The 23,978-nt window shown below is 44.0% G+C and overlaps 1 protein-coding gene across 1 annotated transcript in view; it reads right to left on the bottom strand.

Moving 5' to 3' along the window:
- Window positions 1–23,978, bottom strand: part of CPE (carboxypeptidase E) — a 357,745-nt gene that overhangs the window by 55,503 nt on the left and 278,264 nt on the right. The window contains exon 6 of the mRNA XM_085641790.1: window positions 21,400–21,539. Coding sequence (XP_085497916.1) covers window positions 21,400–21,539 — 140 coding nt within the window. The remainder of the gene's footprint in view (window positions 1–21,399; window positions 21,540–23,978) is intronic.

The following is a 23,978-nucleotide window of genomic DNA, read 5'->3' as shown; positions in this document are numbered from 1 at the left end:
CAAGGAAGAAATAGCTGAAGAGACTGAAGGAAAGGACTACCCATGCTGTGTGTTCTGGCGCTGGCCTGCAGTTTGCTGATTTAACCAAGGAGAGGCTAAAGGGACTTTGCTGTGTGCTGTGTCCCCCTGCTTGAAAGGACTTTGCTGTGTCCTGAAGTAACTTATCCCCAAGGGCCCAAGGAGAGCTGGCTCCCTGTTGTAGAAACTCAGGAACACAAAAGTTTCCAGGGGTGTCTCAGCGGCACTGTGTGCGTGTGCTTTTTGCAGCCTGAGACCCTCGTAAGAATTGCCCTGTGATCGTGGGCACCTGGAGTCCAAGTGAGTCTCAGTGACACTGTGTGCGTGTGATTTGTGCATCCTGAGACCTTAGTGAGGATTGTCCTGTGACCGTGCACACCCGGAGTCCAAGTGAGTCTCAGCAACCCTGTGTGCGTGTGCTTTTTACAGCCTGAGACCCTCGTGAGGATTGCCCTGTGATTATGTGCACCCGGAACTCAAATGAGTCTCAGCGACACTGGGTGCATGTGCTTCGTGCAGCCTGAGACCTTCGTGAGGATTGCCCTGTGACCGTGCACACCTGGAGCTCAAGTGAGTCTCAGCAACGCTGTGTGTGTGTGCTTTGTGCAGCCTGAGACCTTTGTCATTGTCATCGGCCCGGATCGACATCCCCAGAGGAGCTGTGCCTGCCTTTGCCAAGGAGGGCCGAGTTCCACTGCCCAAAATCAACAAAGTCGCATCGGAGGCCCAAGTCACGAGGAGAGTGAGGTCACACACCGCAGGTAACGCTCAGCAAGCATGCATGTGTCGCCGCCGGGGTGCGGGCTCCGAGAGAAACGCTCTCAGCCTTTCCCATTCTCGCATCGCGAGCCTCCGCTCAAGCGCGTTATCGTGGGCCATACTTGCCGAGGAGTGGCAGTACCGGGGCCGGAGTGTGGAGCTGTACTTTGTTTTCCACCATACCCGTGTTAGGGGCATATTTATGCTGAAGTTGACCACGAGTCAGTAAGAGTGGCATAGAGTACATTATTGTTGCATTACGCATTGCATTATTTTTGCATTACAAACTGCCTGATTGTTGCATTACGCATTGCATTATTCTTGCATAACGAACTGCCTGATTGTAGCATTACGAGTTGCATTATTTTGGCATTACGAACTGCCTGATTGTTGCATAACGAACTGCATTTTTTGACATTACAAAGTGCCTGATTCTTGCATTATGAACTGCATAGCATTGCATTAGGACTGTATTGGATCATAGAGAATTGCTAATTAATACTGCAAGAACCTACAAGGGTTTGCTGGCCTAATAACCGGCAAGGTGAAATATTACAAATAGGCATATGTTGGATTTTTATCTTGTGGTCTCATCGTATATCTTGTTTATAAACATAGAATCGTTTTTATGAAACTCGTGTGGAGTCCATTTGTGGTGTCATCATTGGGTTGCTGAGAGCGTGGTTGCAAAAACTTTACACATTTGCCTTGAAGATAAGCCTGGCTGCTCGTGCCAAGCTACCGAGCGGGTGAGTAGGGACTGTCTGAGAAGGAGTCCTTCCTTTACCTGACTTAGAAGCAAGGGTCTCTATTTGGAGTAAGGTTCCTACCTCAGCCAACTAGAGACCCTCAGTTCTAACACCCCCCTTAAGAGACTCAGCTCTGCCCCTAGCTGACACAGCTGCCTGATCCCTTCCCACCAACACATCTAAGGTTAAGCCCTCCTGTGAGTGCTCCAGAGGTCTGGCCATCCTCTTTTGTTTCTGGGAGTCTGGGGTGTCCCAGCCTAGGTGTAGTGTGGAAAGGTAACTCAATGAATGAAAGCCCTGTTTTGAGTGGTAGATGTAGGAAACACTTTTTTTTACATATCACCATTTGCAGAGGATCCTCCGGTTTGCCTTCACCTTGTGAGTTAAGATCACCAGCCCAGTTTGGCCTGTGCTTATTTCGCACCACACATCCTTGTAAATGTTTTTTTAAATCAGACCTTTACTATATTTTAAGATACTCTTAATTTCCCTCACCAGAACAGGAATTCATGGAAAGGAGCATCTCTTGGTTCATATTGAAATCAAAAAGGAATTGCAGAAAGAAAGAGCATTGAATACTAAAATCACATTTATCAGAAGACACAGTGTATAAGATACTTCATCTAGGTATCTGTGTTTATTTACCAGGTCTGTATGTTGTCTTGCAGTCTGCGAATAGTAAAGTTACTTCAAAACTATCAGAATTCTGGTTCCAACAGCCAGGCTGTAACTTGTTCACTATGTTTTAGAATGGCAAAACTATGTAGATTGGCACCATTAAATCATAAGGGGCTGTGTAATCACATAAAGGCCACGTACTGAACTCTTTGCAGATAGGATGTCCAGGTTCTTCAGTTGGGAAGAGTGGTGCTCATATCAGTGGTGTGTCTCTGAGAAGCTTTGGTGAACTGGGTCGACTTGAAAAGCCTATTTGAAAGACTAGCACGACTATCAGCTAAGTGTCCAAGGCATTCCAAACAAGGGTGATTTATCACCTGATAGCATGTACCCTCTATTTATTTGTTTTGAATACACAAGAGATTGACTAGCCTAACAGTATTAATTCATGTTAACTCTTGGTGTGTTTTGATGGAGGTAATGTAGGCCATTTCCTCCCCAAAAACTTTCAAGCTGTGCATAAGATTTATAATTTGATTGACTGTTGCACTGGGAACCAAATGTTATTCTTAAAATCCAGAGTGATGTGGGTGCATCGTTTCAACAGCCTTATTGTGGATTCTGTTTCTTTCATTTTGCAGCTTTGAAACAGTCTATGTTGCAGTAGTCTATTTGTGAAGGAGCTAGCACTCAGACGAGCTTCACCCACCGTAATGTTTGCAGCAGTGGCAGGACCCTCATGAGCATCATAACCTGCAAATGTGTACTTTGTTATGGTGCAAAGATATTCTGGGGAAGGATTGCTGTCATCATCAAATCATGCTTTTAGGCTCTTGACTTACCAGATGGGTATCTAGCGAATCTCTAATTCCTGAGGACACTTGAAGTGATGGCTATTGTTCACGATGTTACCTGTCACCTTGATTTCCATTTAGAGAAGATGTTCTTAGACTTTGCTTAGTGAGAAGAGAATGGATCCACCGGAGGGCCGTTCCTATTATCCTTACCCTAGACTCCGATGGGACAGGATTATGTCATGGTCCACTGTGTTGTACCCCATGTGTGGATGTAGCAGGAATGCAAACTTCAGTATAGTCCGTAACAAGAGGCGTGAAGAAATGGGGCTTCCTCTCGATGTCTAAAATCCAGGTTGTTGTTGAGGAATACTATGTGGGTTTCAATGATGACTTAATTTTGCCATTTGACCAATCACTTTTTATGCCATGGATTTCATTAGTAAGGGGGTGATTATGCTTTGCAGGAATCCCTTAGATTAGCATTTCCCAAACTGTGGGTTGGTACCCACTGGTGGGTCGCGGGTCAATTTTTGGTGGGTTGCAAATATCCTGGTCTATATGTAACATTTCAAATGATTAGCCAAGTTTTGGGCACCAGTAAAAAGGGCTGAACAAGTTCCCTTAGTCCAGTTTTAAAACAAACCATTTCAAGTATTTCCAAGCAAGACTCCGGGTGAACCTTACAGTATTTGTTTCGGCAGTTTTTTAACTTCACAAAGCCATTTGAAGAGAGAATGTACTCACCTGACAGAGAATGTGATCATACACAACCATACTACTTATGCTTGACTTTCACACATAAATTAAGAACTATGGTTGCAGCTTAATGGGAAGAGCTTCCGAATGTGGATCTGGGGAGCAGCAGCTGCTCTTCTGCTAAGGCAAGCAGTATTAAAGGAAAACTAAAATGATAATAACCAATGTTATTATCATTTTAGTTTTCCGTTTACTGGGGCGGGGCTGGGTTGGGCTGCCAGAGCCCTGCCACCCCAATTAAATAGCAGCCGCCACTGCTGGGGAATCAGGTTTGAGTCCTGCTGTTTGGTCAACATCCTTTAATTCTGGCAAATCACTTCATTTCCTGTGCATATTATATGAATAATTTGAATCTGACCTTGTGTAATGTAATTCAAAGTCAAGTGCTGCAATGACCTTAGGCCGTGTTTGTGACATATATATGCATCTCGCATCAAGACTTAATGTCCCATCATGCACTTCATCTGCGCCCACTGGGGGTGGTCCATACTAATGAATAAAATGGATGGAAAAGTAACAGCTGCGAGTCTCAAATGGTGTTTGTAATGGCCCAGGAAGAAGGGGTTGTGAAGCCCTGAAACGCGTTGGCAGGAGGAATATAATGTGGAACGAGACGGCAGGCTGCAATCTTAAGCCGGTGGCAAAGCAAAGTCGAGTGCGCTCCTAAAAGCTGCAGGGCACTTTGAAAAAAAAAATATATATATATATATAGCCTCCAACTCCCTTACACCGATAGTTCCCCACAAGAACGGATACGAACCACGGTATTTGTGCTTCAGAGTTTATTCACTGCACAGTCACCATAACGTGTTTCGGCTCGTGATGAGCCTTGATCACATGACATGGGACCATTGGAGCATTGTGAATTTAAAGTGACAAGTGCTCATGTGATAATATCATGTGTGCAAAATAGCAATAAACATAAAACACATTTAAATACATGCCGTAATGGTCATTTGAATACAATGTAATCAATGTAATTGTTAACAAAGCAAGCTACAGATCATTTATGACTGTATTGAATTGATTAAATGATCAAAACTGTTATTGAACATCTTTCAAAATTATTTAAAAACCAATCCACATGTTGCATTAGATTGATCTTTCGTATTTTATCTTGCCAAGTGGCGTGAAATGTTTTTTGGCACCACTTCTTATTGTAGCTCTCACTGCCCACACAATGGTAGACCTATGGTGACCATTGTCCATGTTTCGCTCAATATATGTATAATACAATTGTAGTTATAATATACATGGCACATCTGGAGTTACTTCCTTTGTCTGTGTTTATCATTAGATACAACATGTTAAAATGTAAACAGTGCTTAAAAGTGGAAAAGTGCTCTTGTGCAAAGTGCTAAGAGTGCGTAAAACCAATGAAGTGCAAAGTGCGAAATTATGACACCTCTAGTCATTTGTTCTCCCTGTATTTATAAAGTAAGTTCTGGTTTCTTTAGATTAGTTTAAATGGCCTGGAGCCCCAATCCCAAAGTTAATCTTATTAGTCTTTTTGTCTTTTATCTCAGTATACCTCTTTGGATCATTACAGCTCATCCATATTTTTTAATTTGTTTTGCACATCTCGGTTTAATACATGGACCTGGGCTTATAGTGTCATGGGCTTATATATAATATTAATCGAAAGGATCTCACTTATATCTTTGTATGACAGGATAAATCCAGGTGCATGTGTATATGTTCTATATAAATATATATCTCCCACTCCTTGTTTCCCAGGAATAAATATCCACAACATCATATGCAAATATATATAGAGATAAATAAATATATATGTGTATAAAACCACATAAAACCATAGAAATATAGATATAAACACATGAAATTATATAAACCCTTACGATATTGAATAAAATGTTAGTTAAAATCCAATAAAACTAACTTCAAGTTCTTATGAACATGTATATAAATGATCTGTTTAAACCTCTGGGCTATTTAGAATCCATTTCAATGATGTAGCGAGTCTCTTATCTCCTCAGTCTAGTCTCTCTGTTCCAACCTCCTCTACTTGGGGGTACTGCATCAATTACATAATACCTGAGCTGAGGGGTGAGACAGGGTTGTGTCTTAGCACCAACCCTGTTTTGCCTTTATGTCAATGGTGTAATCTCGCATCTTGACAGTGTCCCCAATAATGACGCACCAAGGTTGGGGGGCAGGCGGGTACCGGCAATCATGTTTGCTGATGACACCCTCCTGCTCTCCAAATCCCCTATGGGGATACAGCGGATATTGGATGCGTTTGGGGAGTTCTGCAGCTCTAGGGGTCTCGAGATAAACGCTGACAAAACCAAGTTCATGATATTTAATCCTACGGCTCCCAAACGCTTAAACCGGACCCTGGGGCCTGTAAGGCTGGAAAGGGTTAACACGTTTCAGTATCTTGGCGTAACACTACATGAAAACCTTTCTTGGGGTCCACAACAAGCAAAATCCCGCTTAAAGTTGTCCCAACTGGTGGGTGGTATCCTGAAGGTTTCAAATTAATCCACATTTAAGGCAGTAAGTCCAGCTCTGGAGATTTATAAGACCCAAGCCAGGGCTGCAGCACTATATGGTGGAGAGTTGTGGGGTTACTCTGCCTGTCCCGAAATCTCTAAATTGGAATCCAATTATGTTAGACGGCTATTGTTACTCCCACAAAGTACTCCACTCTTTCCGCTAAGACTAGATCTGGGTCTCCCACCCATAGGAGATGAATTAGCATTGAAACCACTCAGGTTCTGGCACAGGCTATGGACCACTGCGGAACTGTCATGCAATAGACAGGAGCTAAAGGAGGTATTGAGCCGTTGTAATCCAGACAAAATACCTTGGTTGGCTTTTGTTAAACGAGAATTCCTACGTCTGGGTTTGCTTGACATGTGGAGTGACCCAGAGAGGGGATATTTAGAGTTATCCCGCAGGACCTTGGCAGGCCTCTTTAAGGAGAAGAGCCTGAATTCGGCGCTATGCACTCCTAACGGTGGTACTCTCACTGTATCTTTTTTGGCTTTTAAAAGTTCCTATAAATTTGAGGATTTTTTGGATATTGTTTTTCCAATTCTAGCGGCCTCTGGGAACCCCATAACTGAGCAATGTTACGTTTGGCCACCATATTTCCCAAAGTCGCCCACCGCGTCTGTGCCACGTTATAATCGTTTGGCTCCCACACGTTCAGCAGGCATCTCCTAGCCTCTGGAAGCAGCGCAGCGTGAGTGACTTCCTCTATTACCGCATGCACCCGAGGCCAAAAGAGCGCCACCTCAGGGCATTCCCACAGAACGTGAAGGAAAGTACCCAGCGAACCACAGCCACGCTTACACATCCCATCCACGGAGAGACCCATGCGCATCAGGCGGGGACCAGTGACGTACACTCTATGGAGTATCTTTAGTTGTACGAACCGAAGGCGGGCCGGAATTGCCACCTCCCGCGGGGAGGCTATTGCCGAGACCCAGTCCTCATCATCTAATTCCAAACCGTCAGCCACCCAGATCTCCCTCAAGCGGGTCAACAGATCCGCCCGATCGTTGATAAGCTTTTTATAGATCAAGGAGATTGTGCTGTCAGGCACGTAGCCATCGAGCACCCTATCCTCCAGCGGGGAATTTTCCGGGATAGCGGTGGCATCAGGGAAAACCGAGCACAACGCATGACGGACCTGGGCATATCGGAAATACTCCCTATCGTTTAGCTTATATTCCGCTTTCAGCATTTCAAACGTTTTAAACTCCCCTTTCACCCAGAGGTCACTCACCTTACATATGCCAATCATATCCCATTTCTCAAAACCCTTTGGTTTTCCACAAACAGCCCAGCCTTTCAGAAGCATACAGTGGAGTCGCTCGAGTCAGGCGGTCCTTCCAACCCATCGCGGCATTAGCAGCATGCCAACATGCCACACCGGACCGCTATCTTTGTTGGGCCGGTCAACTGCACACCAGGAGACTTCAAATAGAGTGCTCTATTATAGTCCCCCCCAGGCAATAGCATTTTATCCATCTCGAACGCCGGGTTCAGGGCCGGCCCGTACATCCCGTGGTTCACCGCCGCCAGTTGGGACGCCCAATAATAACGCTTGATATCGGGGAGTGCAATACCTCCATCATACCAAGGGAGTGTCAATTTTGTGAGAGCGATTCGGGGTCGCCCGTCCCAGAACAACCGCCTCTGCAGGCTCTCCACCTCACGGAAATAGCGGGCCGGTATGACGTCGAGTGTATTTTGCAGTGCATACAGGAATCGTGGCAGCGACATCATTTTAAACAACGCCGCGCGCCCGAGCGGCGAAAGCGGAAGCAGTCGCCACCTCGAGACGTCGGCCCTCAGTCGTTGGAGTGGGGGAGTAGGTTCCGCTCATAACGGGCTACAGGGTCCAAAGTTATGAACACTCCCAGGTATTTAAACCCTGACAGCGCAATCTGGATAGGGCAGCCACGCGGAAGGAGAGGAGCGTCCCCAGAGAGAACATAGACGCATGACTTGGCCCAGTTAATGACCAAGCCGGAGTTGCGACCAAATGAGTTCAGAACATCGACCAGTACTATCAAAGACTGCCGGGGAGATGTGAGGTACAGGAGAATATCATCCGCATAAAGAGAAATGCGGTCCTCAAATTCAGGCGTCCACCTAATGCCGCGCAATGAGGCCTCCCATCGCAACCAGGCAGCCAGAGGTTCCAAAGCAAGCGTAAAAAGGAGGGGTGACAGCGGGCAACCCTGCCGCGTGCCTCTTCCCAACCCGAAGGGCGCCGACACTCTGCCATTCACAACTACCTGAGCCAACGGTTCCTCATACAGCAACCTCACCCAACCGATAAACCCGGGGCCAAAACCAAATTTCGCAAGCGCCGCCCAAAGATATGGCCATTCTAGGGTATCGAACGCCATAGTGGCATCCAAGGACGCCAAAACGGCCGGTTCACGTATGTACCCCGCTCTGGCGAGCACTCCATGAAGACGCCTCAGGTTCAGGGCCGTATTACGGTGAGGTATGAAACCGGACTGATCCGGATGGATCAAGTCGCCGACGACCCCAACTAGACGGTTAGCTAAAACCTTAGCAAGAATTTTAGGCTCAGCATTTAATAAGGAGATGGGCCTGTAAGAAATACACCGATCCCGCGGCTTCCCCTCCTTGTGAATCACGACTATGGTAGCGAGACGCCCTCTTAAAGTTTTTACTAGCAAATGGTCAACTGCAACAGACACGATCTGTCCAGGCTGTAATTGCAGTACGGAAGATTAAATGCATGTGCTTTTCTTCTGTCCTGCCTACAGTAAGCATAGGAAGTACTGGCTGATCCCTCTATGTAGAAACCTAGGCTTCAGAAACTGCATACAATCATTTAGAATTTTAAAGACCAGTACCTTGAATTCTGTTGTGTTTGCAGTAAGCAAGTTTTTGACAGCCATGTGGATGAGAAGACGAAAACTAATGTCTAGTTAACGTAAACTAGGGAATTGCATAATATGGACGCTACTCTTGATTTGTAACTTGCAATCCTACGGACCGTTTTAATGAGAGTTTATACCCATTTGTATATAATGTTAATGGTTTTATTGCTGAAAACTAATGTTTAGTTAATGCAAACTGGGAGATTGTATAAATATGGATATTATTTTTATCTGTAATCTGCAATCCTATGGATTGTTTTTATGTGAGATCATACTTATTTGTATATAATGTTAATGGTTACATTGCTGTATCTTTTATGGCCTACAATGGCCGAAATAAAGAATTTTTGGATTGGATTGGATTTAAATTATCAAAACTGTTATTGAACATCTTTCAAAATATTTAAAAACCTATCCACATTGATCTTTCGTATTTTATCTTGCCAAGTGGCGTGAAATGTTTTTTGGCACCACTTCTTATTGTAGCTCTCACTCAATCAATCAATCAATCAAATCATTTATATAGCGCACTACTCACCCGAGGGCTCTCAAGGCGCTAGGGGAGGGGGGGTCCGCTACTGCTCGAACAGCCAGGTCTTGAGCTGCTTCCTGAAGGCAAGGTGGTCCTGGGTCAGGCGGAGGTGGGTCGGGAGGGAGTTCCAGGTCTTGGCGGCCAGGTAGGAGAAGGACCTTCCTCCTGTTGTGGCTCTTCGGATGCGGGGGACGGCGGCGAGGGCGTGGCTGGTCGATCGAAGCTGGCGTGTGGGAGCGTAGAAGTTGAGGCGGCTGTTGAGGTATCCTGGGCCTTGGTTGTGTAGGGCTTTGTGTGCGTGGGTGAGGAGGCGGAAGGATGTTGAAGCACGACGAGGAGACGGCGTTGACTTGTCTGGTCATGGAGAGGGAGGAGTCCAGGATGAAGCCCAGGTTGCGTGCGTGGTCTGTTGGTTTGGGTGCGCTGCCCAGGGCGGGGGGCCACCAGGAGTCGTCCCAGGCGGAGGGTGAAGATCCCAGGATGAGGACTTCCGTCTTGTCCGAGTTCAGTTTCAGGCGGCTGTTCATTATCCAATTGGCTACGTCTGTCATCCCTTCGTGTAGGTTGGCTCTGGCGGTGGCGGGGTCGTTGGTGAGGGAGAGGATCAGCTGGGTGTCGTCGGCGTAGGAGATGATGTTGAGGTTGTGTTGGCGTGCGATGGCTGCGAGGGGGCTCATGTAGACGTTGCAGAGGGTTGGGCTGAGCGAGGAGCCTTGAGGAACGCCGCAGATGACTTCGGTGGCTTCTGATCTGAATGGGGGGAGGCGGACTCTCTGTGTCCTTCCGGCGAGGAACAAGGTGATCCATTCCAGTGCCTTCTCCTGGAGTCCAATGCTGCTGAGGCGCTGCACTAGGGTACGGTGGCAGACAGTGTCGAAGGCCGCGGAGAGGTCTAGGAGGATGAAGGCCGCTGTTTCTCCGTTGTCGAGCAGGGCTCGGATGTCATCGGTGGCTGCGATCAGGGCGGTCTCGGTGCTGTGGTTGGCCCGGAAGCCGGACTGCGAGAGGTCGAGGGATCCGTTCGTCTCGAGGAAGGCGGCCAGCTGCTTGTTGACGGTCTTCTCGATGACTTTTGCAGGAAACGGGAGCAGCGAGATGGGGCGGTAGTTCTTGAGGTCGGTGGGGTCAGCTGATGGCTTCTTTAGTAGAGCGCTGAGTTCGGCGTGCTTCCAGCTCTCCGGGAAGGTAGCGGTGTCGAAGGAGGTGTTGATGATGTCCCGCAGGTGGGGTGCGATGACAGCGTCGGCCTTGTTGAAGATGTGGTGAGGGCAGGGGTCGGTCGAATATCCGGAGTGGATGGAGTTCATCGTGCGGATGGTGTCTTCGGTGCTGGTCGGGGTCCAGGCGCGGAGGGTGGTGTTGGGGGGCGGTGGTTCAGTCGTGGCGTGCGTCGGTTGAGTGCTGAAGCTGTTGAGTATGTCCGCGATCTTGTTGTGGAAGTAGGAGGCGAGGGAGTTGCAGAGGTCTTGCGAAGGGGTGATGTCGTTGTTTCCGGCGTTGGGGTTGGAGAGCTCTTTAACGATGTTGAAGAGTTCCTTGCTGTTGTGTGCGTTGCTGTCCAGTCGTTCCTTGAACGCAGTTTTCTTGGTGGTGTGGATCAGTTGGTGGTGTTTTCGGATGGCGAGCTTGAGGGCAGTCATGTTGTTCAGTGTTGGGTCTCTGCGCCAGGTTCTCTCGAGGGCTCGGCAGTTCTTCTTGGAGCTCTTGAGTTCGTCGGTGAACCATGGGGCTTTCTTGCTGCCGGGTCTGCTAGGCTGGGTCTTCAGAGGGGCGAGGTCGTCTGCGCAGTTGCTGATCCACTTCGCGAGGTTGGTGGCGGCCTGGCTTGGGTTCGTTGCGCTGGTGGGAGGGTTCATGCTCAGGGAAGTTGCGAGCTGGTCGGCTGTGATCTTGTTCCAGCTTCTGCGTGCAACCTGTTGCTGGTGGTGGTGGATCGTGGTCCTTCTGAAGCTGAAGTGGACGCAGCTGTGGTCCGTCCAGTGGAGTCCGGTGGCGTGGCTGAAGGCGATGTCCTTGCTGGATGAGAAGACGGGGTCGAGTGTGTGTCCGGCGTAGTGGGTGGGGGTGGTCACCAGCTGCTTGAGACCGAGGTTGGCGAGGTTGTCCAGCAGGGTGGTGGTGTTGCGGTCGTTGTTGTTCTCCAGGTGGCACTGCCTACACAATGGTAGACCTATGGTGACCATTGTCCATGTTTCGCTCAATATATGTATAATACAATTGTAGTTATAATATACATGGCACATCTGGAGTTACTTCCTTTGTCTGTGTTTATCATTAGATACAACATGTTAAAATGTAAACAGTGCTTAAAAGTGGAAAAGTGCTGTTGTGCAAAGTGCTAAGAGTGCGTAAAACCAATGAAGTGCAAAGTGCGAAATTATGACACCTCTAGTCATTTGTTCTCCCTGTATTTATAAAGTAAGTTCTGGTTTCTTTAGATTAGTTTAAATGGCCTGGAGCCCCAATCCCAAAGTTAATCCTATTAGTCTTTTTGTCTTATATCTCAGTATACCTCTTTGGATCATTACAGCTCATCCATATTTTTTAACTTGTTTTGCACATCTCGGTTTAATACATGGACCTGGGCTTATAGTGTCATGGGCTTATATATAATATTAATCCAAAGGATCTCACTTATATCTTTGTATGACAGGATAAATCCAGGTGCATGTGTATATGTTCTATATAAATATATATCTCCCACTCCTTGTTTCCCAGGAATAAATATCCACAACATCATATGCAAATATATATAGAGATAAATAAATATATATGTGTATAAAACCACATAAAACCATAGAAATATAGATATAAACACGTGAAATTATATAAACCCTTACGATATTGAATAAAATGTTGGTTAAAATCCAATAAAACTAACTTCAAGTTCTTATAAACATGTATATAAATGATATGTTTAAACCTCTGGGCTATTTAGAATCCATTTCAATGATGTAGCGAGTCTCTTATCTCCTCAGTCTAGTCTCTCTGTTCCAACCTCCTCTACTTGGGGGTACTGCATCAATTACATAATACCTGAGCTCTTGATTATTAGATTTGTGATGTTCCCTAAAATGGCATGCTACTAAATAAGTGTTTTCCGGGTTTGTTATAGACCGCATGTTCTGGAGCTCTCTTTTGTGCACTGATAACTTAGTACTCCCAATGTATTTTAAATCACATGGGCAGGATAGCACATAGACTGCGTACTCAGTCTTGGTATGAGGTTTTATTAATACCTATCTTGCATGTTTTGCAAGACTTGCATTTAAAGAAACCCCTGTGTGTTTGCAACCAACTAGTACACTCTAGAAATACTGGACTTGTTTTGACCAGGATGTCACGCATGGACGGTCCTCTGCTGTGGGTAATAGATGCTCTTGGGGGTAACAGTGACCGATGACAGGGTCATTGAGTATTAGTGGCCAGTTGCGTCTAATAATAGTTTGCAACTGTTTGTGCTGTCCACTGTACTCCATAATTATCCTGAATTCATTGGGAATAGTGTTGATCCCTTCCCCTAACTGTTGTTATGTTATGTTATGTTATGTTATGTTACAGAAATTTATAGCGCGCACGGCTACTAATGAGTGTCCCGGCGCGAGAACCAGTTAGAAAGAAACAGAATGGGGTTGAGAAAGAGTGTCCTGAGGCGAACAGCAGGGTTTTTAGTCTTTTCTTGAACATAGAAGGGTCGTTAATGCTGCGTAGTTCAAGGGGGAGCGAATTTCACGCTTCAGCCGCTTTGAAGGATAGAGAACTCCCTCCAATCCTTGTCCGCCGAAAGCGAGGAATCGAGGCTAGGCACTGTGAGTCAGAGCATCTATGGTGGACCCGGCTTGTTTGTTCCTGAGTAGCACACATGTTGATTTGGGCTTGAAAGGTGTTGATGTGTCACTAGCCCCCCTCATTGTTGTTTCCAAGGGTGTGACGGAAGCATCATAAGTATCATGTTCCTCATTATCTCGATTTGTGATTGTTTCATGGGTTTCCCAAAGGTCCTGTATTTCATTAAAGAGGGGTAAATCGGATTGGGACAGATTTGGTGGTATTTCCCTTGTGGGTTCTTGATTTGATTGAATAGGGTCTTTTTTGGTACTTTTTCAGTTTTAATTTTAATTTTCTGAAACTTTTATAGATGTCTAATCGAGTTTTTGCATAAATGTAGTTTTTTTCCGGGCAGTAGGAAAGACCCATACTTAAAATCTGTTTTTCAGCTTCAGATAAGTTGATAGAAACTAGATTCATAATGGTTTGATTGTTATTCATGTTGTTTTTTATTTCCTCTTTCTCCATCCAGCTATTGATCTTTTTTGATTTGTAGCGTTTCCTGTTGGCCTTCCTCCTTTGTCTCCGCTTGAAGTTCCCGGTTGTTCAGGTTTGAGTCCTGCTGTTTTCTCAACATCCTTTAATTCTGGCAAATCACTTAATTTCCCGTGCATATAATATGAATAATTTGAATCTGACTTTGTGTAATGTATTTCCAAGTAAAGTGCTGCAATGACCTTAGGCCGAGTTTGTGATATTTATATATATTCATTCTCAGCTATCAACACCAAGATTTTTCAGAATCTTGTGATTTTAGGAAATGGATTCCACAGGCCAGCGCCCCACTCTGAAAAGTGTTCCAGCTCAAGACTCCAGTGCAGCTTACCATCTGCCACTTTTTAGGGCAGATCACTAATTTTTATCTACCACGCCGCCTTTACAGACTATGATTACACAACAAAAATGGCTACATCATTTTGAGCATGATATTTAAAAACATATTTCACCAGAAATCTAGCAACTCATTGGAAAATTTTCCCTACGAAATAAAATTGCTCCTTCTCTTATTCAGTCTAAAAACAATTCTCTCAATCTTTTACATTGGATCCCGGCTCGTTTGCATACCCTCAAACTTAAAGATAATGATCTCTGTTGGAGTTGTAATATAGCTGCTGGTACGTATCAACATATGTTCTTTGAATGCTCTTTACTCCAACCTTTTTGGGAGCTGGTTCACAAACATTTATTACTAATCTTCAATATTCAATTTGAGCTCTCGCTGCCTCTAATTTTGTTGGGCCCATGGGCTACAACATCTCCATTATCTTTGGATACTCTTGATATGCAATTACTAGATTTGCTGTTATCAATTGCGGTCAAAATTATATTAATGGAGTGGAAATCCTTTAAGTCTATATCCTATCATACGTGGTGGGCATGGGTATTGTTTCTCCGAGGGGCTCATACTTCGGTGGAGGACAAACACTATACACCCTTTGTTTCTAGTGGGGTCTGGAGATCTCTTGATAAATATATGAACTTAGCATCACAAGGCTTGGTGGCGCAGTATACCTTTGTGTCTTCTTAATTTACTCTCTCTATTGTAGCAGGTGTCTCGATCTCTCTCATTTTTTTTTCATTCTTCTCCTCTTCTTCTTCCTCGCTACCTTCTTCTCTCTTTCTTTTTTCCTTCCTCTCTTTTTCCTGATGATCAACTTATCCAAGTGGTACAACTGATTTTCTTGTATGCCTTACTTATTCCTTTTTCCACCATATTGGTTGATATTTCGGTGATATATACAACATTGATTATATTTACACTGATGAATGCTTATTTATTTATTTATTGTGTAAATCTCTTTTTGGTTGTATTGCTTATTATGGTATTTTAATTATTTATACTTCTCTTAAAGTAATAAATATATTAGAACTATCTTGCCCACAGTTCGATATCAAGGGGCGCTGGCAAGGTCCTGACGGTTACAAACAATTGCTGGTATTACGTTACAAAAATCGGCCCGTTTCATGTCCATTCAGGCTAGGTTGGTCTTGGAAGCTTGTCAATCTAAACACTTGGTCATGGTTCTTAAACATTTGGAAAGCGCTGCCTTAGATTTAAGCATTGTATCCAGTGAAATTGTGTTCATTTGATTATTGGGTGCAGATGAGGCATACATCAGCAGCCATGTTTCAGAATTCGATGTTCCCTGTTGTGTTGTGGGGTGCGTAATATTTAGGAATTCTATGGCGATCTTCTTGCTGTTCATTTGAATGGTCTGCCAACATTTTGGGGGGATCCGGAACTGAAGATGGTGAAAAGACATGACTGATGTTGGTAAACTGGACTGAGATCACAGCTGGTAACCTTGCGTGTGCTGTTTGTTGGAAAATACTAAATAACCAACTCTAAGTGAATAGGACCCATGACTGTCGTAATTCGGCTTCCCACATAAAAGAACAGTATACCATTCTTTCAACACTACAGTTACCCGCCCTCTCCCCCAAGCAGCAACTTATGTAATGGTGCTTGTTAATGTTCTTATTTTACGGGCAGGCAGCACGAGAATTATGATTAATTGAAAAACAAAACCTTGAACTGGTTGTAGACGTTTGAGTCAGTCTAGAATCTCATTTCAACCCCAGATGTATCCCTGCAGGTTACTGTTGTGGTGAATGTCTGGGACCCACTATGTTTACAAAACATCTTTACCTGTCTGTGTGACTAATTTAGGTAATGCCACTGGGTTATTCTGATAAACGGAATGTTTTTTGCATAATAATACAAAAATTGTCATCCTAATATTAATCTCTATAATCAACCTGCATCGGTTACATCTAATGCAACATATAACACGTCCACGGTCTCGGATTTGTTGGATGCGAATGTTTGACTGATGCCTGGTACCTCGGGACTGAAGTCTATCTGTCACCCTGAGATGATTATGACTGAGGTTATAATCTCTGTGCAGCAATCTGAGACAAATTGCACATGAATTGAAAAAAAGGATGGTCTCAAAATCCTACTGGGGATTATGGTTGGAATTTCACAAAAAATAATAATAAAATGCAGATTTGTGAAAGGCTTTAACACTCATTTTTAGGTAACGCGGGTGATTAATAATTTCTGTAGGATACCCTAATTGTTTACTTAGGGTCCAGCAACAGAAACCTCCAACACAAAAGGCCCGTAAATGGTTGACCAAAGTTGCTTGAATACCGGCCAACGACTACGTGATGCCTTCCTTACCCATGGGCATGATGCCTTACCGATGGATCTTTTTAAACATAATTTAGATATTTGGGCCCCCGTTTTTACAAGAATCCTGAGTGACACCAGTTGTACTTCTTTAACCTTCTTATGGACAAATAATATATACAAGCAGAGGCAATGCCAATCGTTCCCGTTTACCTGTATGGAAAAACATGACTCACTGGCATTGCCAATGCTTGTTTATAGTGGTCTTTCAAGATAGATGTTGCAGCCATCTTCCACATTTGTGCTGCAGTTTTTTTTAGTAAGCGCTAGGTGGCACTGAACTGCAGCAAACAGTGTTTACAAGTGAACCTGTTTCCAATGCTGCGTTCTGAGCAGGAAAAATGAGAAATCTACTGTTAATTAACCTAACAAGCATTTGCAACGCAATATGTCTCGCATTTACGAGAGTTTGCGTAACAGCTTAAACTCTCCCAAATGCGAGACCTATGGCATTGCAAATATTTTTGTTGTTGTCAAAGCCCCCATGCCGCACTTTCACGTGCGGGAAAAGCTGTGTCGAACAAAATGTGCACGTCCGTTATTAAAGTGAAACCGAGGAATGGGGGCTGTTACAAAAAAAATAAAGCATCTCTTTGTCAAACAAATGTTTTTTTTTGTAAAAGCCCCCATGCCTTTGTTTCACTTTAATAGCAGACGTGCACCTTTCCTTAGACACGGCTCTTCTAAAGAAAGGGGCGCGGCCTTCATGCACTTGAAAGTGACGCATGGGGGCTTTAACAACAAAAAAAATATTTGCAATGCAATAGTTCTCACATTTGCAAGAGTTTAGGCTCTTGGCACTTACAATGCCAATAGCTCAAACCCTCCTAAATGTGAGATCTATGCCACTGCAAAGAAGCTGCCGCCATTTTCCCGGCTGCTTGGAAAGTGAAAGCACGCATGGCGTACTGAATGTAATAAAAGCACATCTGCCTGCAGTAGGGCAAAACCCATTAAAGAAAATAGTGCTTAGAGATGAAATAAAACATACCGTGCAGAAACAGAAGTAAAATGGCCAGTCCTCATGGGATGTTTCAAATGAAGACAAGGCAGTACTAAGGAGTGACTAACAAGGAGATTAAGGAATTAGAAGCCAGCATTTACAAAGGACAACGACACAAGCCAATGAAAAATATGGGCAGAGAGGGGGCGGAGCTTCAAAACCCTAACTCAATACCGCATGCCTCACAGAGCAGCGCATGCGCTGCCCAGGCTCGACCTAAAAAGCTCCTGTGGGCTGATCTACGACAGAAAGGGTGGATAGAAACAAATAGGAGCAACTGAGAGTGACATGAAAGCCCATCTAATTTTGAGCAAGGATTGGCTATGCATAGTATGGCATACAGGGCTGTCTTCTGGCAGACAGGCAGTGCGATAGGCAGCAAGACCGTAAAAAGGCAATAGGGGAGACCCTCGGTGTTCCCATCCTATCACCCTCATCGATCCTATGGTTACAATAGCAGGGAGAGTGGTTATGAAAAAGGTTTTGACATGCACAGAGGGAAAAGGTATTCCTGTGGATTCTTAATATGGCTTTAGAGAAGTTTTGGGCACTGTCGAACAGTGCCTGAACCGTAGCCACATAATTAGTGAGTACAGTGGGGTGACAGAAAGGGCAATGCATCTTGTAACTTTGGACCAAGTAAACAGGCCAAATGTATGGTTCATTCTTGAGGATATTTGGTTTATATTTGTATTTTAGACTTCCTGCGACAAGTGCACACTAATCTCACAGCTCAATTAGAATATGGTTCCAATGGTGACATTTCTAGAAGCTTTTCTTTGGCCAGGGTTAACGGTCCATGTTACATTCTAGCCACAATTCTTTTTATTCTTTATACTAATAGTTTGGAGCCATGCATGAGGGAGAGAGTGTAGGCTTATCCCAATAACTGAAAAAAAGGAAAATCCCGCCTTTATTATATGCAGATAACGCCGTTCTTATGGCTCGCACCATCAATGGGCTTCAGAAGCATGTCAAGGCTGTGTGTCCTATATGGATGGATGAACTTTGCTAAAAGCTCTGAAATGGCAATGGTTGGTAAATCAGCTAAAACAAGGTCACTCATGGTAAAGCACCATACCTTGGAAATAGTTTCTGCATATTCTTATCTGCGCTTTCTGTTTGACAAAACGGGGCATTGGGGTGATTTCATCTGCTTGAGAGGGATAAAGTGTATTCCGACACAGGGAAGTGATTTAGGAAAATCGAACAAAAAATGCCTTTCCTCAGTTTGTTATGGGGCGGGCTTTTTGGAACATTCTAATATCTCCTCCCACCAGTCTGAAGAAACCAAGTTCTGAAGGAGAATTTTAGGGTTGCCCTAACGCAGCTCCCCTACCACTACCATTTTGCCTGTCATGAAGATCAGGTACTACGTTATTTGGAATATGCAATAAAACTGCAGTGACTTTTGTTGCAGTTTTTGTAAAACAGCTTCTCCACTGCCCTTCATGCTCCATTATCTTTCTCCGTTAGCATGGGTATTATAGCGCAAGCCCTTCCACCAAGTGCTGAATGAAGAAGCCTACATGGCACACACATAATTTGTTTAGGATCCGAGGGTATAACAGCTATTACAAAGAAAAGTCAGCTTGGCTAGTAGAATTCACTACGTCCATGGTGGCCGATTACACAACCACAATGGTGGGAATTCTATGCAGCTGCCTCTATTCCAACCACGCAGTTCTGCATGCAAAAGCAAGTTTAATCACAGAAAAAATACCACTTCACGCCGATTTGACATGACCTCCATTGGCTTCCACCGGAGGCCAGAATAAACTTCAAAACTGGCAGCATTATTCACAAAACCACCCACCAGAGAAGACCCAACTACCTGGTTAAAACACTGAGATTCCATAGGCAAAAGCATACTACTACTAATGTCGCCCAAATTCAAAACAATCAAAGGACACATCCTTTTTCACAGCAGCTAGTGCTCTATGGAACTGTCTATCAACCTCTGTGAGACAACAACTGCCGTATTCTTCTTCAAAAGGCACTTAAAAATGTCCTATTCAAAAGACACTTAGATCTAGAACTGCACATCTGCACACAGTGCTGAACAACTCTTCCTGCTTCTACCATCGCTCTTCTTAACTATGTGTCCATGCCCCATACATTTTACCTTCAACGTAGCGTTCCTACATCAGGCCGACCCTCAACCTTCACCCCAAAATATTACTAGTCTCACATGTTTAGTTCATATATTCCTTGCATGGTTTGTTGAAATAGTAAAGTACACTAATGCAACGAGGTGCAGTTGCGGGATAGAAAACTGTCAACTAAATAAATGGAAACCAATGGAGATCATGGATAATGTTTTAAGTTTATGTTTGTGATTTTATGTAAACCCTAAAACCCAGAGTATGTCACTCGTGAGAAGGGAGATGAGCAGAAAATGAGGCAGAAGCTCAAGACATGCACATTGATCTTCAATGTAGTGTGATTGATTGATTCAGTAAACATTTCCACGCACATTGAGGCATATTTACAAAACAAATGTAGGAGTGCAGAGCTGCACCAAATTCGGCAGCGTCACGTTCCGACATTTGAAAACACAGGAATGAGCCGTATTCACAAGAATACGGTGCACCCCTGTGTTTCCTCTAGTGCTTGCGCAAAAAACTGCCTAGCGCCAGCGCAGGCACCCTGTCGCCATGTTGCATGGGTGCATGAGCTGTAGGGACAATTGTTTACGTGCAGGATGGGACACCTTCCCACACACAAACAATCAATAAAGGCGATTCGCTCTTTCTATGTGTTGCATAATGCAGCACACATGGAAACAGCAAAAAACGAGGATATATTAATAATGTGTCCTCGTATCGCCTTTCTAACGCCTGGTATTCCACGGCACTCGTTTTTGTCGCTGCCTCAGCCTTGTAAATCTGGGGCAGCATAAAAAAGCAATGCCCACAACACAGCAACACCCATTGCACGCCGCTTTGCCACAGAGGACTGCATCGGAAAAGGGCATATTTACAAGGTGGCGTTAAGCAACTCTAAGTGGCTTATCGCTACCTTCTAAATATGGAAAATGGTGCTACGATACCGGAGTGTCCAAAAAAGTGACGCTCCAGTGGCGATAGGGGCTTGTAAATATGCCCTATTGATTCTTTTCTAGGTGCCAAATTCAATACACTCGAGACTGAAAAATTCTGCTGTGACTTAGGATGTCGCATGATGTCTGTCTACCAGTATGGGCCCAAGCTGTTCAGCGAAGCTACAAGCTAGTTCAGACGCCATTGCGGTAGGAGTTGTAAATTGTGCGCAGAAACAAAAAACTTTGTTGCAGATTTGAAGCAGGTGTAATTGTGTCTAAGTGGCCGCTCTGCAACGTTTTATTTCAGTGACCATATACAATGGAAGGTGGGTCTTTAGCACAGAGCGAATACCTACAAATACATAGTACGCAGGATGTATCAAAACAATAATAAATAATATCAGGTACAAATACTTTTGAGGATAGTGAATTAGGATGGGGCGAGTGTAGCAAGCTATGAAATAAGAATCAAACAATCTAAAAGAAAATAATGCAAATTTACTACCGGTGCTAGTATGTAAAAGATGCACATCGATTAGGACACAGTTGCTTTCTTGCAGACTCTGTGATGTCAGGATCAATTGCTCGACAGTATGGAAGCCTACATCTAGCAAAATATTTTATTCCACCAACACAGTTTCACAGTACAGCCCACCGTGTACATTTTACAAATCGAAAACAATGTTGGAAATGTTTTGCCTTACCTGCTCCAAGTAATTGATAAGTGAGTTTTTATTGTCATCCCAGTAGCTTTTAAGGGCTTCCTCTGGAGGGAATTTCTCGCAACTTAGTTCCACAGTTATCTCAAAACAGTTACTGCTGAGGTAGTTGAAATCTTGCATGCCTACAGTGTTGATAAAAGACACAATGACAGTATTTATGAACTGTTGTCCGTTAAACAAATGAAAGTTCTTCTTTTAACAGGTGCCTTGAAAAATGTATTAAATAAACGGCAGGTCACCTTTAGAACTATTGTATTATAAAGGTAAATTTAGGGTGAAAATCACACACTTGTTTGTTAGAAGGTGTATTTACGTGGGACAATTTAGGTGGAAAATTACAAGAAGCACACCTGTGGATTCTTTTTTTCTTTTGGTGATATGGCTCTGTTATTTATTCCCATTGAAAGGCATTGTAGTGCTGCAGGGATTTCAGGGCACAAAAGGGAGCACATGGAAAGGATGACCGCATATTTTAGTCACAATGTAAATCAATTGTTTGTGGCATAATAATAATTTTAGGAATGGTGGTGGGTTCTAATGTTGTTTAAACCTGTAAACAATGCTGACCCTCTGCTGGGATTTGATGAACCATATTTGCATATTTGAGAGAAAACTATGTTCTTTCCTAATAATCTTATAGAAATTATGGAAGGTTTTCCAGAAGATGGAATGAGGGCAAATTTTCTATAACCTCTCAAATACATTCCTTCCTCAGCCATGTAAATAAAAGACATGTTGTGTAAAACATGTACTTGCAGCAGAGTCTGTCAGCTGATCCCGGGGGTTCTAACACAGCTTCACTACGGAGTTCTATGCACTACTAGTGCGCTAACATTCTATATTCATGATAAAGTCACGCCAGAATGTCATGTCGCTGGAATCAGAGTCATGGAATTGAAAACATTTCCTATTGAGGGGACATCAGTAGGTTAACAGAAGAAAGGGTTGCATTTTGTCATACAAATTAAGGTTAGTGCTCTAACTAAAATTATAGCTATAATTACGACACATTTTCTATAAATTCCCACATATCTTTCTCAGCTATGTCAGAAAAATATCTGGGATTCCGAATGAAACATGCACTTCCAACACCAGCAGCAGTTTGTCTGATGACTTTACCGTGTTCCACTGTAGCTTCACCACAGAGCTCAAATGAAAAACTAGAGTGCTGCCGTTCTGTATTCAAGACAAACGTGGGTCACTCCCGGACACCATTTTGTTGCAATAGGATCTGAATTTAAAGCCATTCAGATTAACCGACTCGATAATCAAACTATTGGGGGCATTGAAGCGAAGAGATTGAGCCATATCTACCCTAAACCATTGCCCTAAATGAAAATCAATTGTGGCGAACAAACAGCGGCGTCACTATGGGGGTGCGGGGGTGCGGACCGCACCGGGTGACACCCTCAAGTGGGGTGACACCAACAGGGCCCGTCAGGGGCCGGCTTTAGGGCGGTGCGACCGGGTGCTGGCTTCCCGGGGGCGCCGTGTTTGAAAGTTTATTACGCTTTTGAAGCACCTGCTGCAGCGTTTCTTTCCGCCAGCAATTACCAGGCCTCACATAAATGTCAAGATAACTGGTGTGATTAATTATCTTCCTGGAGAGAGATCAGTGTTTTGTAAAGTTGAGGTTTTGACTTAGGTGAAATTAGTGCAGAGGGTTAATATGCCTGCTGCAAAGAACGTGTGCCAAGTAGATTACAGAGTGCAGATCAGCAGGTTACTGCTTTCAAAAGAGACATCCTTTTGTTGCAATTTATAACTTAAAGTCCTAATATTCAACAGTGAGCTATTAACTTTCATCCTAGAACTGCATACACACCTCAAAATATACATTATTAGAACATTGATTAATGTTGCAAAAAGGGTTAATTTGGCTAGAAATAGATTCTTATTATTAAAGAAAACTCCCAACTATGCTGTTTCTTTTTCGACTCTGCGTTTGTGCTTCTCCACACCAAGCACTATTCTGCCTACCAGTATGGATGACATGTGACTCCTACACTTTCAGTCCTTTGGTTTATGTATCATTTCCTATACACGGATTTACACACCTATGATTGACTGTCTCTGTGTAATGTGTGTGTGATGCAAAGTGCTCGGACACCCTACACTGGTATGAGTGGCGCTATATAACTAATTCAATGCATCTGAGAGAGTGTGGTTATAGTGACTTGGTCACTGTTAAAGGGTGCTAGTGAGAGAATCCGTGGTGGAGGTGGTCATTGGGGGGGCGCCAACAAACATTGTCGCACAGGGCGCCACCAGCGCTAAAGCCGGCCCTGGGGCCCGTGTGCGCAGAGCAACCTAACCTTTTAGGAAGAGGACGTGCCTGTGCGCAGTGCACACTGTCTCCTCTCCTTTCTTTTATTTGCTTCCCTGTGAAATGGATCCAAAAAAGAAAATCACTTTTGCTGGAAATCAATGTCGTATTTTTCTGACATTTAATTCCAAAATGCAGCATAAGGAATAAAAGTTTAAAATATGAAAAATAAATAACTAAATAAAGTAAGACAGAGTGGTAGCAAACTGTCCAGATTGATTGTTATTCACACCCA

Source organism: Triturus cristatus, chromosome 2_2, assembly GCF_964204655.1.
Source record: "Triturus cristatus chromosome 2_2, aTriCri1.1, whole genome shotgun sequence".
Lineage (NCBI taxonomy): Eukaryota > Metazoa > Chordata > Amphibia > Caudata > Salamandridae > Triturus > Triturus cristatus.
This window is presented reverse-complemented; position numbering and strand designations above follow the sequence as displayed.